At 37.8% G+C, this 17,277-nt stretch overlaps 1 protein-coding gene across 2 annotated transcripts in view; it reads right to left on the bottom strand.

Annotated features, from left to right (window-relative positions):
• The window catches only part of LOC114477274 (phosphofurin acidic cluster sorting protein 2), a 70,269-nt gene that overhangs the window by 26,289 nt on the left and 26,703 nt on the right, over positions 1 to 17,277 (bottom strand). For both annotated transcript variants that reach the window (XM_028469522.1, XM_028469523.1), the window contains exons 3-10: positions 13,027 to 13,116; positions 11,913 to 12,038; positions 8,550 to 8,712; positions 7,044 to 7,135; positions 5,767 to 5,847; positions 5,379 to 5,438; positions 3,110 to 3,261; positions 898 to 991 (exon numbers count right to left, since the gene is read on the bottom strand). In XM_028469522.1, the coding sequence (XP_028325323.1) occupies positions 898 to 991; positions 3,110 to 3,261; positions 5,379 to 5,438; positions 5,767 to 5,847; positions 7,044 to 7,135; positions 8,550 to 8,712; positions 11,913 to 12,038; positions 13,027 to 13,116 (858 nt within the window). The remainder of the gene's footprint in view (positions 1 to 897; positions 992 to 3,109; positions 3,262 to 5,378; positions 5,439 to 5,766; positions 5,848 to 7,043; positions 7,136 to 8,549; positions 8,713 to 11,912; positions 12,039 to 13,026; positions 13,117 to 17,277) is intronic.

Below are 17,277 nucleotides of genomic sequence, written 5' to 3'. Positions count from 1 at the left end.
TTTTGCTAATTGTTAACTACATATGTGTAAGCCTTAGAACTGTAACAACGTTCCTCAGGTTACAGTTTAATTTAAGTTTTTATCAAATTTTTATACCAATTACAATTGCAAAATAAATGTTCTGAACACAATTACAATTCAATTATGATTACAGCAGCAACATATTTGTTCAATTACTAGAAATGGAGACATCAACAGTGTTTGTGAGTTTAAAGAGTGAATACATTTTCCACCAGATGTTCTTTCACTAAACTGACAAATATACATGTTCAGCCTTATTCCAAACATCTGCAAACGCCTTGTGAATTTTCACATGAGATTAAAGACTTTTTTTCATTTTTTATTCAGGCTGTGAATCAAGTTAAAGTTGGACTAGAAAGTTCACTGAGCGAAATGAGGTCCACAGCTCTCTGTGATGCTCTGGGCTTTTTTTATTACAAGCTCAAATGGATTCCCAGATATTTATAAGCAGGCCTCCCGCTCTCACAATCAGACCCAACATGTCTCTCTCTTGTTCCAGCGGGTCGTAAATCTCTGAGTAGGAGTTCTGAATTGCTCTATCCAATCTTCTCTCTGAGCATGGGAGAAAATTTGTTGCCGTGCGTGTCTGTGTGTGTGTCGATACTGGTGGAAAGGTCATTTTGTGTCAGTCCCCATAAATACTGGAGGGCTGTAAGGGTGAGCAGGGGAAGAACAGCAGGCTTTTCTGCTCTTCTTCCCTTCTGTGCTTCAACTATCTTTCCTGTACTATGATTTAAACATTTGGATTCCTTACACGTTGCAGTTTACAAAGACCCTCGAAGGAAAGCTGATTGGCATGGCCTGATGGGTAAAGTGAGCAGCTCAAAGGTAAGATGGGGGTCCAGAAAGGGGTGAAGAGCCTGCTGATTGACTTACAGGACACGAGAGCTCTCTTTGTTGACTTTTCTGACTGTGTATGCTTCCAATCTCCGTCTGGGAGCTGGAGTGAGACATCCCTTCAAAGAATGGCCTGAAAACAAAGATAAATCATGAAGTTGTTTGGTAAAAATCTAACATCTATCCAAGCTGTCAGAGTTTGTCTTAATTACATGCAAGAAATACGAAGATGAAGCCAATAACTGTTTACAATATTGATTGTATAAACTTATTTATAGACCGTGTAAAGCACATTCAGCCATTTTCTTCTAAACACATTCAATAGGTCATAAATGTATTCCTTAAAACATGTAAAAAGCCATTCAACCATTTAGAATGTAATTGTAGAGCCAGGCTTCACACACTGTTTCAAATTTCTGTGTTTAGGATTTAATGGGCGGGTCAGAAATCATAGCCGCGTTACGTAACGGAGCCATCATTAGCATTAACCCGACCCTGCTGCTGAAGCACAGTAAACTTCTGCGGCCTCCAGCGGGGGCAATTCTGACCCGATAGTTGAAAACAAACTACATATTCGGACTCGGGGGAATAAAACACGTCCGCTGGTGCCACATTTTCAATTAAATTAGTACTTTTTTTGCCTCTAGCGGGTGCAGTTCTGACTCTACCCGGGACAGATGCATATTTTCGGACTCGAGCAGAGAAGACCTTTCCGATCCGAGCATTTTTGGTTTTTTGGTCTTTCACACTCCTCTCTCCCATAGGGTTAGGGTTAATACACTAAGGCGGTGCCTTCCCTCCCGTGCGTGGGCATGGTTCCAGCGCCTCTAAACTGACACGCCTCCAGCATTTAAAAACAAAGAGAAATACTTGTTTTTCCATGATTTTGAGACCTCATTTTGTATACTTAGCGATTTTTTTCATCTTTCAAATTTGGCTCAGTGGTCAATGACACAATTCTGTGGTATAACAAACTCATAACACACATTTATTTCTGCTTTACACGGACTTTAATTAAATAAATGAAAATTTTAAAACATATATATTATTGTAAACAAAATAAAATGAAGCATGTCAACTTTAAAACAACAATCTTCTAAAGCAGTGGTTCTCAAACTTTACAAAAAATCACCCCCTTTATTTTATTTCTGAATGTAAGTACCCTCTTTGTCCGACTACAGCATTTTGCTCATAATACGATGGGAAAGATTTATTTCTATGGTTTTTATCAGTTCTGGTCATCTCCAGCCTGGTGTGGGATTAGTTCATGTTCTAATCAAGATCATTTCCCTCATCATTAACATGATTAGAATGTTTTCACTAAAAATACACATTATAAAACCTTTCATTGGTTAATTATTCTCTCTCTCTCTCTCTCTCTCTCTCTCTCTCTCTCTCTCTCTCTCTCTCTCTCTCTCTCTCTCTCTCTCTCTCTCTCTCTCTCTCTCTCTCTCTCTCTCTCTCTCTCTCTCTCTCTCTCTCTCTCTCTCTCTCTCTCTCTCTCTCTCTCTCTCTCTCTCTCCTCTCGTGCCATACCCATTTGAGACATTGAGTCACAGATACCTGGAACTGTACAGTAATTTATTGCCGTCGATCATTTTTTATTAGTGTTTGCCTTATAGATCAATCAATCCAACATTATTTACTCCAGAAAGAAAAAAAAAAGGTCAACATTGCCTCTTGAAAGTTTGTTTTTATCTTCACCGTAGACACTGTTGGTTCAAATGTTTGCGCATTGTGGGATGTGGAGCTGGGAGACGGGTGCAGAGAAGTGATTTTACTTCATTGTGATATCGTGGAGAATAACCCGGAACAAACGAGCACTAAAATGGTGTTAAGCAAATCGCTGTTCTCATTGTCTGGCACAAAAAACAAAACAAGAAATCATGGTAGGAATGAAAACATCAATGCATCTGTTTACATCCCACAATGCAATGAGCAAATATGTCAAAAATAATTGAATGTTTATGGTGGAGATGAAAGCAAACTTTCAACCAGCAATTTTGACCTTTTCTCTTTTGTTTTTGGAGTAAATGATTTTCGATTGATTGATTTATGAGCCACATACTATCATTTAATTTGATAAATAAATGATCATGCATAGCAGCTGATCTAAATGTTCCCATGGCCTGGGGTGGTATATGTAACAGGACACTAATGACAAAGCAGCCAAAGTTCTCCAAAAGCATTTAAACAGGTTTACAATCACACAGTAATGTGTGCAATGTTCTAAAATGAGACAATGACATACTTGAGTTTGGGCTTTGGCGTGCTTAGAACACTCTCGTTGTCCTCCATCTCTGGCCCACTGTCACTCTGGTTGTAGACCTCCAGACTGTCGTAAAGCAGGTCTAGATCTTCCTCTGCCTCCTGTGTCTGGTCTACGGGGTCAGAATCCAGGACCTGCGAATTGACACGTGACTGATTTGTAATCACAGATCTTTACTGAATGCTTTGGATTAAACAAGAAGAGTCGGTACTGACTGGCAAAATTAAAATTAAACTTAATAACGCTTCAATAATGAAGGATAAATCTGAAGGCTGAATAAATAAATATTATATGCAGTAAATATGTTCCTGCCTTGGCTCCAAGCAAGGCAATTAAAAGCTGAGGAAGTGCTGGAGAAGGGCTGCGGTGCAGAGGTGTGCTGTGCCAGCTGCGCAGCAGGGATGTACTGTACATCACAGGGCCTGAGCACAGGCGGGCCTGTGGACTAATCAGGTGATTAATGCCACCCCATAAGTGCAGGAGCTGGCAGAGAGCAGATAAACACAGTCTGTCCCTCCTTCTCCTCCTGGCTATGTATTTATAGAACCACAGCCCTGCATGCTGCTCGGCCACAAAGAAGAGATTAGTGACGGGGGACGTGATAAAGGATCACGAGCCACCTGGAGCTTCTAGAAGCATCCTGTTAAACAAACCTCTTAACAGTCCGAAGATCTTTGTAAGCCTGGTGTGTAGCACAAACAGTCCTGATTAGAATATAGATCATATGTTATCTCCTCTTAGAAACACACACAGGTAGAAATCAATCTGTTATACACCTTAGATCAGGGATTTTCAACATTGGGGTTACGACCCCATGTGGGGTCGGCTGAAAAATAAAAAAGGGTAGCCTGAAATGTCTAATAAGAATGAAATAAATAAAAAATACTAGTCAAAATTACATTTTAAAATTTTGAATTTCTTATAGAATTGTATTATTTATTTTTATTGATCTCTTTTGCACAATTAAAAAAACCTATACATAATATCACAGAAATAGATATATTTGATCTTATTTCTGAATGGAAGTACCCCCTTTGTCCAACTGCAGCATTTTCCTCAGAATACTATGAAAAAAACAACTATTGAGTGATAACACACCTTTTAAAACGTTTCATTTTGTAAATAAGTTGAATAAAACAGTATTTAATGCCTCCTGAATAGATTTATTTATATAATTTCTATCATTTTTGGTCATCTCCTGCCTTAAGTGGGACCAAGACTGACCCTTGTATTTTCAACTCATGTTCTAATCAAGATCATTTCCCTCAACATTAATATGATTATCATCTTTAACTAAAAATACACATAATAAAAATGCATTTAACAATTTTTTAAATGTTTAAAATTGTATTAATGTATTTCTATTTATCTCTTATGCAAAACTGAAAAACAATACACAATATCACAGAAATAGACATACATACTTAGATATGTATTATTCTTTTTCAAATTAAAACAACACACAGACAGAATATCAAACAACTATATTCTATACTTTCACTTTCTCAAATATAAATCTAGTTCAAATAAAATGCAGTATAAAAATATCTGAGCTGGCACCTATTGTAGCTTTGTACGCTAACACTGGTGGCTACTCTTTGTTTGTAACAGTATGAACAAACATGAGAAAAAATATCATTTTAGAGAAAATTTGTGATATAAAAATAGGGTCACGACAACAAAAAGGTTGGGAACCACGACCTTAGCTTATAACTGTATAGAATGTTCGGGTTGAGCCAATCATTGATTAATCATTGATAATATCAAACCAATGACCTTGTTAGGAGCATCTCTGTCGCACGGGATCATTTATTTAAGTGTCTTCCTAATAGACAAATACATTTCTCATTCCACTAAGTGGTGAGGAAAAGCCTGGTAATGGATCTTGCGTATATATTTTTACTGATGGGGGGCAGCTGCAGTTAATGTTGTCCAACATCATTACCATGTTTCCAACTCTGTTGTGGCAGCGATTACTTCCCTGGTGCTTCTCCTCCGGTCAGACAGCACATCAGCAGTGATGTAGCAACGCTCCGTTTATTCAGTCAATACTGAAATGATTCTCTCCTCCCCTCGGGGCCATTTAATAACAAGTTTCACAGCTGACTGGCAAAGGACTTCATAACAGACGTGACAAAGAAATCCCAGGCGCCTTCACCGAGACGGATGCTGTCTGTTCTCGGCTTTGATGTTTAATGTGTCTTTGCGGTTGTTAAAAAAATCAAAAGCAAAATATTTTCCTGCAACTCACCTCATCGGTGACCTTGAACCTTTTCAACAAGGCCACGAATTTCTGCTTAAAGTTGGGTTGCTGTAAGGGAGAGGATACAATATTATTATTATTACCCTTGTAAATTGGACTGTCACAAATAAATAAACAAGACAGCTGAGGGTGACCGCGCTGGATTATTAATTTATTCCCTTTCCATGTAAAAAGCATTAGCGGCAGTCGAGTGAACGCAAAGTATGCGTTTACATGCTCTCCCACGGCGCCCTAATGGCTTGCACAAATGGAACACAGAGTGTGCTTTGCGTTAAGAGCTTGATGAACAGTGAACGGCAAACACCGACCACGAGCTGTTGGCACTGTCAATGATTGGCCAGCATTAAAACCTGTGAGGCGGAAAAAAGAAACTCACCCTTGTCATGGAAGTGGTTCGAATCATTTTCCTTCGAGGTTTCTTGGGCTTTCTCACCTCGTCGTCTTCATCATAAAGATCCTGGAACATGGAAATGAAAAAAATACCATCTCTTTAACACAGGGTTTTTCAACCGTAGGGTCGGGACACCATGTGGGGTCACCTGGAATTAAAATGGGGTCGCCTGAAATGTCTCGTAATTGGTAAAAAAAAATTTTTAATAATTTTTTTTAAATACACATCACACAATAAATATCAAACAACTGTATGCTATACTGAAACTTTCTCAAATATAAATCTAGTTAAAATAAAATGCAGTATAAAAATACCAGAGGTGGCGCACTTGTCATTTTTTGCACTAATCCTGGCTACTAATAAACATGATCAAAAAACTAATTCTGGAAGAAAAAAAAAATCCCTGGACATTTGTGATATTAAAATGGGGTCACAACCAGAAAAAGGTTGGGAATCTCTGGTTTAACCCTTTATGGAACCTGAACCTTTACAGTGTTGAAATGAAATATTTAATGAAACTGTATTGTTTTTTGTACAATTGAGAAATTTTTTTAAAAGCCTGAAAAGTCTGTCCGATACTAATGGCTTTTTAAGACTAAAATGGGTCAAACTTAAACATACCATAATAGCCACATTTGCAAAAGTCAAAAATCAAATAGATATTGATTTTTGATGATATTGGTCCGACATCAGCCTGAAAACGAATATCAGATATTTCCAAATTTCCGATTTTTTCTTTTTTTTCTTCCCCAATTCATTTTTTATTTATTTTATTAAATTGTACAATACTGTAGATATTATATTGAAGGTTAAAATGTATGTAACCAATTGATTAATAATAAATAAATCAGTTTTTCTCATGATGCAATGAAAAAATTTAATTAATTTACATTAAAAAAATGTGACTTTCAGGCTGAAAGCCCTTCATCAGACCTTTCTCATACCTACTGTTGCTGACTATTGTTCTCTGTTTGAGTAACATCACTTGATCAAACATTTTCTAACATTCCACACTACAAAATAAGTAATTATTATTTTTTCATTAAAAAAAAAAAAAAAAAAAAAGAAGTAATAAAAGTATGTATGATTTATGCTGATATCGGAGCAATATCGGTATCGGCTGAAATACGTAAGGCTGCAATGTCGGTATCATATCGGAAATGAAAAAGTTGTATCGGGACATCCCTACTTTTTCTCGGGAATTGGTGGCATTTGATTTTTCACAGTGTTCTCAGATTTGAATGGACATTTCAGACACTGACCTGACCGTGAACTGCGTCGTCGCTGGCTTCCTGCTCAGAGGAGTAGCTGTCGTCGTCGTCCTCAGAATAATTATCCATATCTGGGGAGCGATCTGAGGTGGGACGGACACAAAAAACACACACAAGCAAACACGATGGTTAACAAAGAAACACCTGTCAGCGCTAAACCTCACAACACAACTTTTTAAAGATGAGAAAGAAAAAAAGAGAGAGAAATAATTCAGACAAGGGTGACCATATGTCCGGATTTACCCAGACATGTCCTCTTTTCACATCTTGCCCGGACTGTCCGGCCAGATTTTACAAATTCATCAAAATGTACGGGTTTCCCAAGGACCCTGAACGCATCTAGGGGAAGATATTAATTTAATTGACCGTAACTCTGCTAATATTTGCTCTATCGGAGAAATTCCAGCAGTTTCTGAAAGCTAAGGAGTTGCTCTTTACAGCGAGTGTTGTTCAATACAGTAATTTTACTCACATGTGATGAAATCATTAAAGTCAGGAGGAAAAGAGAAGAGAGACTGGTGGATTTGATGAAAAAATATTAGCAGGAAGATCCAATAGGATGATAAAACCTCCATGGACGTTCAGAGAGGGATTTGAAAACCAAAACCCATCTCCACAGACAACAGACGGAATAAAGCTTAGAGTCAGCATTGGACCATGGGATGTAAACTTTCACAGTTATTTATTGAAGTGTATATTAATAATTATTTACGGTTCTGTAAGCTTTGAGATCTTTTTTTTTTCATTTTTTGAAATTTCTAGAAAAAGATGTTTCTCATTGTTTCAATGATTGAGAGATAAATCTACAAGATATTTTTCAAGGACAGATTGTTTACAATGCATAATAAATGTGATTGATGTCAGTCATATAGAGTGTCAGTTATATAGAAAGAATGCATTTTCAAACCATATGGACAATAACAAGTTAATAATAATAATTATAATAATAATAATGTGAAACTCCTTTTCCAAGCAGACAGGTCAAATGTTGATGAATTCATCTCATTTTTGATGAACACCTATAGTCAGGTCTTCCTTTGTCTGGAAAACATCTTGCTTTGTGTAATGGTGGCTGTTGTGGCTCACTGGGAACAGAAAGATATACATCTTTCCTCACCTCAGACTGACACCATGTGCATGAGCTCATCTGTTATGTTTGAGTTGCCTCCTAAATTACACCCAGAACCCCACAGGATCATAGCAGACTCCGAGTCCAAACAGAGCCCTCCATTTAGCCCTGGTCCAGAATTAGAGCGATGTAAGGGGAGAGGCTACATCTGTTCCACTCTCCATTCAACATTACAGCCATAACTGAAGAGAATAACATATCTTGGCCACAGAGCAGCATGGGTTTATGATGGTTGAATATGTCCTCAGCTGGGAAATAGAAGCCATGTGGAAATAAAGGGGAGAAACAGGAGAGGCTGTGCTCCAGGGCGAAGGCTGACATTAAAAACAAACAACACCCCATGTTGGGGGGGGCATGGCTGTGCCCACCTGAGGGTTTAGTCTTGCGGCCAGCTTGGCCACTACCGTCTTCATGGTCGATGGGCTGGCTGGACAGGGAAAAAACGCTGATTTCTGCCACACGTACGGGCGCCTCTTTCACGTTGCTATGAAGACCCAGGATTTGTCCTCCGTCTGTTGGGTGCTGCATCACCTGGACAATATTTAACATTAGGGCATTAATACGTGGAAAGCCATCAAATGTAAAAAAGCTTCTAGTTTTATTGGATTCTCAAGTTGTAATAGTCAGAAACATCATCTTTCATCTTACTCAAACGAATGCAACATGAATCATCATATCTTTGTAAGGGATTCCCTACAGATCTGTAAAAGTTAATCAACATTAAGGATTTAAAACAAGGTCTACCTTGCACTATTTTATGGTTTTCCAAACAACAGACAGAAAGGAAGGACAGAATCTATCCCTGTAAGACTGACCATTATCAGTTTTACACACTGATTGTATATTAACAGTAGGGCCAGGACAATATACCAGTACAAAGTTCACGAGACAAGACAATATACAATCCTGAGCTCATGATAACGATATGAGATGTAATTTTTAGATAGAGAAAAAATCACAAGTTTAAAAGATAACCATTGTAAGGGTAAAGAATCCATCTTTGACCACAACTGGGGCCCCTCCATCAACTATCTTGAGAATACAGGCAAGATGCACCTGGCAGGAGAGCCTGTGGACACATTATGCTCGATACACACTGATGTAGAACTTTGATATTTATATCTAATAATTCTACTTTTTTTTTTTTTTTTAACTACATATGTGTGTATATATGAGCATGTAGGGCTGGGCGATATGGCCTTTTATAAATACCGCGATATTTTTAGGCCATGTCACGATACACGATATATATCTCGATATTTTGCATTACCCTTGAATTAACACTTTGATGCACAAAATCACACCAGTATGATGATTCTATATGTCTACATTAAAACATTCTTGATCATACTGCATTAATATATGCCAATTTTACACTTTCATGCAAAAAAGGGGATATCACAACTAAGTCAAAGTTGACATAACTGTATTTATTAAACAGTGAGTGGCTCAAACATAAAATTGTCAACAGAAAGTGCACGTTCTGTGCAAAATTGTCACAGAGACATTTCAAAACAAGACATTAGTGCAGGATGCAACTCACATGGCATTTCAAAACACAAAATTAAAGTGCACTTTTTGTACATAATGCCACTACAATATTTTAAAACAAATAGTGCCCTTTTGTGCATGTTGTCATTAAGATGACATTTCAAAAAAAAAAAAAAAAAAAAACAAAAGTCCGCGAGTTTAACGGTATGGTCATTTTCAACACCGCACAGACTACAAGCTGCGATATATCGAGTATATTCGATATATCGCCCAGCCCTATGAGCATGAACACAAACTTGTCCGTGTTTGATATGTTGGTTGTGCACGGGGATAAATAATTCTGTGTGTACACTGTGTACATGTAAAACTACAGTATTGTTCAAAAACCAATAAAAAGAGCTGTCACCTTTGACGAACAGAGTCCAAAAAACGGAAAAAGGGCAATAACTCTGGAAAAATAATTGCGAGCTTCTCATTTTTGAACTCCATCAAGGTATTGACACCCTGAAGCCACACACCTAATTTGGTTATCCAATCAAACAGTGTCTGAAAAAAGCTGTCCCCTTTAACTCAGACGGACGGAGCTCAAACCTATATCCCCCTTCACACTTTGTGGCGAGGGATAATAATGTTGGGGTGAAAAAAAGATAACCATGTCTGTTTTTTTTTCACTTTAACTTTGGGCATAGTACCCTTTTAAACTCAATAATAATGCAACCCAAAAAAAAAAAAGAAAGAAAAACAAACACAAATTAACTGCAAATTAAACACAAAAACAGAGACATTTCAAACAAGTCTGAAATGAAAACCCAGAGGTTCCCACCCCTAGTTGACTATGTATGTCTCCTGCAGTTGAAAAGACAGTCACACGCTTGCTTGGGACAGATGTAGCACTAGCAGGATGGAAAGATATACTTCATCACCCCCTTCTCACCACTTGAACAAGCCACGATATGTCTTTATCATTTTAATATCACGATATCTTGTTATACGATATATCATCCCTATCTTAATTAATAGCTCTCTAACAACACTGCTTTCTGCTGGATCTCTGGTCTCTGCACAACATCCACTCATACTGTGTGAAGGTGACTTCCAATAATCTGCTTCATAAATTGTTGTATAGAGGTTCACACTGTGTGATCTGAAGTCTACAAAGTCAATTCCTCTCCACTCACTGCTTTACAATAAAAGGGAGACTGGGTTGCTGAACAACAGTAGACATAGACAATGTAATTACTCCACAGGATCCAATATTGGCCAATCCGGCCTTTTTCATAACAGTCAGCTAGTGCAGTTCCACAGTGGTAAACACCAAAACAACACAGCGCTTGTGTGGTATTTTAAAATACAATAATGCATTAGTCTCATTTTCAAATGTCAATATTTTCCTGTCCTGGGGCTGCTGCTGGGAAATAGCTTCACCTGAGCACCGACGGGTAAATGCTGTGATTAGAAGCCACAAAATGTCACCTGCGCTCAATATCTTAATCTCCACTTTCATTTCCACCTTACCACACACAGCCATCAAAGTCATATTTGGTTATGGATGCGTCTATCAATCTTTATCTGCTATATAATCCTACCCTAACCCATCACAGTCAATAGAAGAAGTGCCTTGTTATTTATCACAAGACACTGGAGAATGCTAGTTTCACACAATGATGAAGGTGAATGACCTTCATTCTCACCCTTCACCATGTGAGACACTGCATTGAGAAAGAAGGTGACATTGTTTTCTACATGCAATTGTATTACCTTTGTATTCATTTCTTTCACATCTCTTGAGTTAAAAGCTTACAATAAGATGCTTAGTATGAATCACTTATAATATAAAACGTTTACCGTAACACCCACTCTGCAGTTAAAAGCTGTATTCAAAGAAAGCGTTGAACATCTCTAAACACTCACTTCAAACCAACTATTCCTGTCTTCGACCAACTACTCCTGTGTTGTATAGTAAATTAAACCAAGTTCCAAATGGCCTGTAATATCACACAGTTATACGTGTAAAATAAAAGCAATGAAACATCTGAAATAGTAAGGATCACAGAAAGCCCTCTCTAGAAAGCAGAAGATGACAGACACTAATAGCGATGTCAATCACTGTCAGGGAGGAAGACAATCAGCAGCTTGGAGCAAAAAAAACTCTTCGCTCCAGGGAAATGAATCCACTGACAGTGTAACATGGAGTGCAATGATTGAAAGCAGCGGCTGTAGGTGAGTCGCTGGAGCTTTACCTCGGCCATATTGATCACTCCCACTGCCAAGGTTTTGTAGCCCAGGATGGTTCGGTTTTTGTAACGCTTTCTCCTCTGCAGCATGATCTGTAGTCGGTTGGCGTCCCTCTTTAGGAAATGAGGATACTAAAAAAGAAGAGACTAATTCAAATAAACCATTGCCTTCAACATTTTTGAGCTACAAAATGTATCCTAATTAGGGCAAAATATCTATCTTACTTCATTTATTTACAAGTTTATCAGGAAAAATGTGCACATAACTGTCTCTTAAAAAAAAAAAAAAAGCCACATTACAGCACATCTATATTTGAATCCTAATTAAAGACGATTTATAATAACCAAACATAAAATTACAAGCAAGTGCCAGATATCCTCTTTGGATCAGTGATCCTGATCATTCAAAGTTTAAAGGCTTGGAAAAAATGTCAACCTCCATTAATAATGCTACAGTAGGTCCAAATGTATGAATACAAGTCAAGTCAAGATAAAATACGCCTTCCGGATCCAATCCAGATGAAACTCAGTGAGGTAATTAAGGAACCAACTCGGCATTACTGAATTAACTTTCATAAAGATTGGTCAATTACAAACCAAGACATGATTTTTTTAAATTTTGCTTTTGATAGACTAATAGGGATCTTTCAATATTGAAAACTGATCCAGTATCGGTAAACTGATTTGGAGCGCCACTCAAAATTGTACTGGAATCTCCCTTTGACGAAAGGTCTACGTTTGGTTAAAATGTTGTCAAAATCCGTGAAGTACTTAAGACGTAATCTTGCTAACACACAAACAAATAAATAAATGAGCAGTGGTGAAAATATCACTTTCTTGGCAGAGATAATAAACAAGTAAATAACAAAAATGAACTAAAACAAATCAGTGTGGTTCTTGTCTGGTCTAGGCAGTTTGTATATGATACAAACAGTGTAGCCACACTACAAAGGACACGCTAACAAGTATTTTAGGGTTTTTTTCCATACGTGACATAACAAGACTAAAGTTGTGTAGGTTATGAAGGGGCATAAAGGTGTATAAAGGCTTTAGCCTAGTCTTGTTTGTAGCTGCTGCCATCTAAGTGTGAGAATCCACAGTAATTTGTCAGAGAGCTTGCCTGTAGTGAGAATGTGAGCTCCAGATCGGTCTCCATCAGTCCACTGGGTGGGAGGACGTACTCGTTTGATCGTAAAAGACGCTTGGAGCCCTGAAAGAAAGGTGAAGCATGAGGATCAAATAGTTAATGAAATAGCGTATTCTCAGTGAAGATACTATTGCATTCAGAGTTCATCTTTTTAGACAAAGGCAGACTATTTTGTCTGTGTGAAAACAGAACATACTGAAAGTAATTGAGGTTGCTGCATATTCAATATGCTCTAATTGGAGCAAAACCTTCCCACTAACTGCACGCCTGATTCATGAGGATATCTCTCCAGACTACAGTGGCAAAGTGTTCGATCTCTATTTTAGTACCAGCATGCTTCACATTCACACATTTATGCATATTCACACTTTGAGGCAGCGCGGTACAAGCAGTCCTCCCCACTCCCGTCTGCTTCCTAGAGGAGAGCAATACGAGCACCAGAGAAACAGTAAAAGCTGGGAGATGCAGCGCTAATTCGGGATAATCTTCTGCCTGTTTAATACCGCATCTTAAACTCCTTTAGTACAGCTTGTTCGAGGTCCTAAGAGGGAACTGAATTACCTGCCTTGTTGCTTTGTGTACACATAAAGAGTAAAGAAGGCAGGGATGACAGTTTCAAACAGTGAGAGTATCATGATGGAATTAAGTCGATGGTTGAGGCCGCATTGCAAAATAAGATACTGGATTAATATTTGTAAAAATCATAACTACTACCTAAAAGTTGTGACTGAATAAACTGCTGTACACCACTAAATATGGTTGTCTTCCAAATATGATTATAATCTTGGGTTTGGTTTTGCACCCTCTCTACCCTTTATGGGATGAAAAAAAAACATACATAAGAATTGTTTTTCAATTTGACGACAAAATGCACGTTGAATTATGATATATGTTTTCTGTCTGAGATAATGACTTATTCAAACATGTTTGCTGTTAGGAAGAAAGTCATAAGCAGGGGAATATCAAACCAAAGAGTATGGGTATAATTATCCCCACCCCCACAGTAAGGCCCTATATTAATAGTAATACAGTCACAATATTTCACAAAATGACAGTACAAGGACAGCAAAATAATATTGTGTTCATTAGAGGAGGAAGAAAGTTGTAAGCAGGGTAATAACAAACCAAAGAATGGGTCTTGTTTCTGCAGAGCATCTGGAGCCCACAGAGCCTGAGATAAAAGACAAGTACCAAAACTTAGAAATCTAAAGTTGTCCTTGACCTAAAAAGAATGTTTTTTCTACTTTGCCACCACACAATTGTTCAGCTGTGACAACCACTTTTCTAAAAGTCTAATGGTTCAATGCAAAGCAGTGAGAGACATGCTGACAGTTACCCTGAGGGAAGCAGCAGCACTAGTTCTGTAGTCAAAGTAAAACAACGGGCTAAATCTCTGTCCGAGTGTGACCATGTCCCTAACCTGAGCTCCACAAAGAAACCTTGTATGCTTCTTTCCTCAGGCTCAGTGGCGAGCACAATAAATATGGGCATAAAGCCAGGGCACACAGACACTGCATGACATGCATTAACAATATAGGGCCTTACTGTGTGCTTCAACCTCATGCATTCTTTGATACAAGCTTTACCACCATCCTAATGTCCTAATAGAAGTAGGTGAGGTGATGTTGTTATACCTCTTCAGATTCCAACATGCTGATTCTCTGGCTGCATCCAAATATTTCCTCCTATCTCTTTTCCTATCCACTTTTCCATAACCCTGTGGATGACGTCACTGGGTTAGGGAAAGGTGTTAGGAGAGGAGTAAGGAAAAGGCCATCACGTTTGTTTTGACAATCAGACACACTTCAACTTGGTGACGTAATAATCTGACGGCCGCGAAGGTTAGTGACGTCTGCCGTGCGAAAAAAAACTACAAATTTCCCAAAATGTACTAATAAAAGCACATTTATAACACTTTCCGTTGATATAATCTAAAAAAAAAAAAAAAAAATCACACGGTTTGAATGCGAAAAATATTGTTAAAAAACGCATAAACAACTCTTTCTTGAGCTGTGTTCCGTCAGTGACGTTCACACTGCAGGCAAATGGGACCCAAATCCAAATGTTTTTGCCCATATGCGACCTGTATCTGATCTGTTAAAGACAGTCTAAACAGCATAATTCCAATTTTTCAAATCCAACCCAGGTCACTTTCATGTGTCATCCTAAATCCGATATGTATCTGATTTTTTGCAATGCAATTGCAGTCTGGACGGCAGAGGCGCTTTTATCTGACTCCTACTTCATCGTATCCAAACACTTTGTTGTACAGAAGGAGCAGCCATCACTGCAAAAGGCTAGAGCGATAAACCTGGCTCTCTTCTTTTTTAGTCTCCTTAAAGTTATGAAGTGCAGACTTGTGTTGGAAAGAACATTTCTCAGTGCCACACACAGTCCTACACTGGACGCCTCCATATTTACTTCTGTAAACACTAAACAGTACGTGCCAGCGGAGTCATGTGTCACCTTAGGACCTCTTCTAACCATGCAGGTCACTTCAGACACTCACAAAGGTGAGCATTTCAGCGTCCTTGTATGTATTTTCTACAGTCTACGTATGTACTGGCTTTGTTTGGGTTTTGACGGGTTAGGGCTGTATTCTATTGGACTCGGGAAATGTCAGATAAAAAATTTTATGCACGAGTACAACTCAACTCAACTTTATTTATTTCTATAGCACCTTTCATACAAAGGAGGAAATAAAATCAATTCAGTGGCGAGCCAATTAAAAGTATAAAACCAAGGATTAAAAAAAATCCACAGCTCTAATGTAGATTGTGAATGTTTTTAAAAGGATGTCATGATGATGAGCATATGTTAGCTATGTGTTTCTAATTTCAGACTAGCATGAGTTCAGTTCTTGCATTTTAAAAGGAAAAGTCAAATTTATTTTCTTTCTATTTATTCAGTTTGTCATTTTAAAGACATAAATATTAATAAATAAATAATTATGTAACCTTTATAGTATTTTCTTTTTCATAACACTATCATTCTGATCTTGAGAACCCAATATTCCGTGTCCGTATCTTCCTTCATTTCAAACAATAATATCTCCGAGGCCATGTTCACGCTGTGGTCCAATTTTGGCTGATACATGATCTTTATTTGGTAGTTTTGAGATTGTACGAATATTACATATCTGACCATGGCCAAAGTCATGTTTGCTCCAGTATCAGATATTTTCCAAAATACATTCCATTTAATCTTTAAATCAATGAGAACCCAGAGGAGGAAAAGCACAAGATTATTACACGTGAACAATGGACAAAACAAGCTAGGCCTGGCTCTGATTACCCGTGATCAAAATCGCACACACATTAGCAATATAGTACGGTACTTAGGCTATTTTAAACTTATTTAGAAATTTGCACTGTTCTGTTGTTTGAAATAGTCTGACCTGCACACAACCTCCCCTTTAAGAATGACAGATAACTGAAACACATTACCTACATACCCCACAATCGGCCTGCAAGATTTTATTTTTAACCATTATGTTTAATGTAACTAAAAGCATACAGCTACAACTGTCCTAACATTTGCTATTATAGACCACACACATAGCATGGAGAGTGGTTTATTTAACTTTCAAGCCCCACTTTGTAAGCATACATGCTTTATAAATGAGACCGCAGATCTGTTCATATTAGCTAAACGAATATTCCATATAGACACATTGAGCACAATGAGTTACCTTCTGTATGAAATGTGCTATATAAGTAGAATTGTCTTGCCTTAGGGAAGATTCACATGTTATTAGCACAGAATATATTTAATAATAAAAAAAATAGAACAGTATTTGAGCTTGAATCCTTCCCATAGCTCTGTCAGGGGGATACATGTGACGTCACACTTTCTTCTGCAAATGTGGGTCACTTCAGAGCTGCAGATCATTCACAGCGCAGTTGGAATTAGGTCACATTTAAATCATAATGTGAAACTCATTGCCAGGAAAATAAAAATCCAATCTCTGCAACAAAAAAGGTATTTATTGAAAACTGGACCTATACGGATGGCTATTAGAAAAAGCTTTTTAAAAATATCCGCTTTCTTGAAATCCACATCTACAGACCACACAGGCATGTTTGGAAAGATAATTGGATCAATTCTTTTTCTACTGACAACGGAAGGAGTTCCAGCAGCAGCCTGAGCTGAAATGAGAAATTGAAACCTTGTTTTCTCAGAAGGAAACCATAAAGTAACACTTACAAATGCGATGTGTAGCAG

The sequence above is a fragment of the Gouania willdenowi genome, chromosome 15 (genome assembly GCF_900634775.1).
Source record: "Gouania willdenowi chromosome 15, fGouWil2.1, whole genome shotgun sequence".
Taxonomy (NCBI): Eukaryota; Metazoa; Chordata; class Actinopteri; order Blenniiformes; family Gobiesocidae; genus Gouania; species Gouania willdenowi.
The sequence above is the reverse complement of the archived record's forward strand: the minus strand, read 5'-3'. Positions and strand labels throughout refer to the sequence as shown.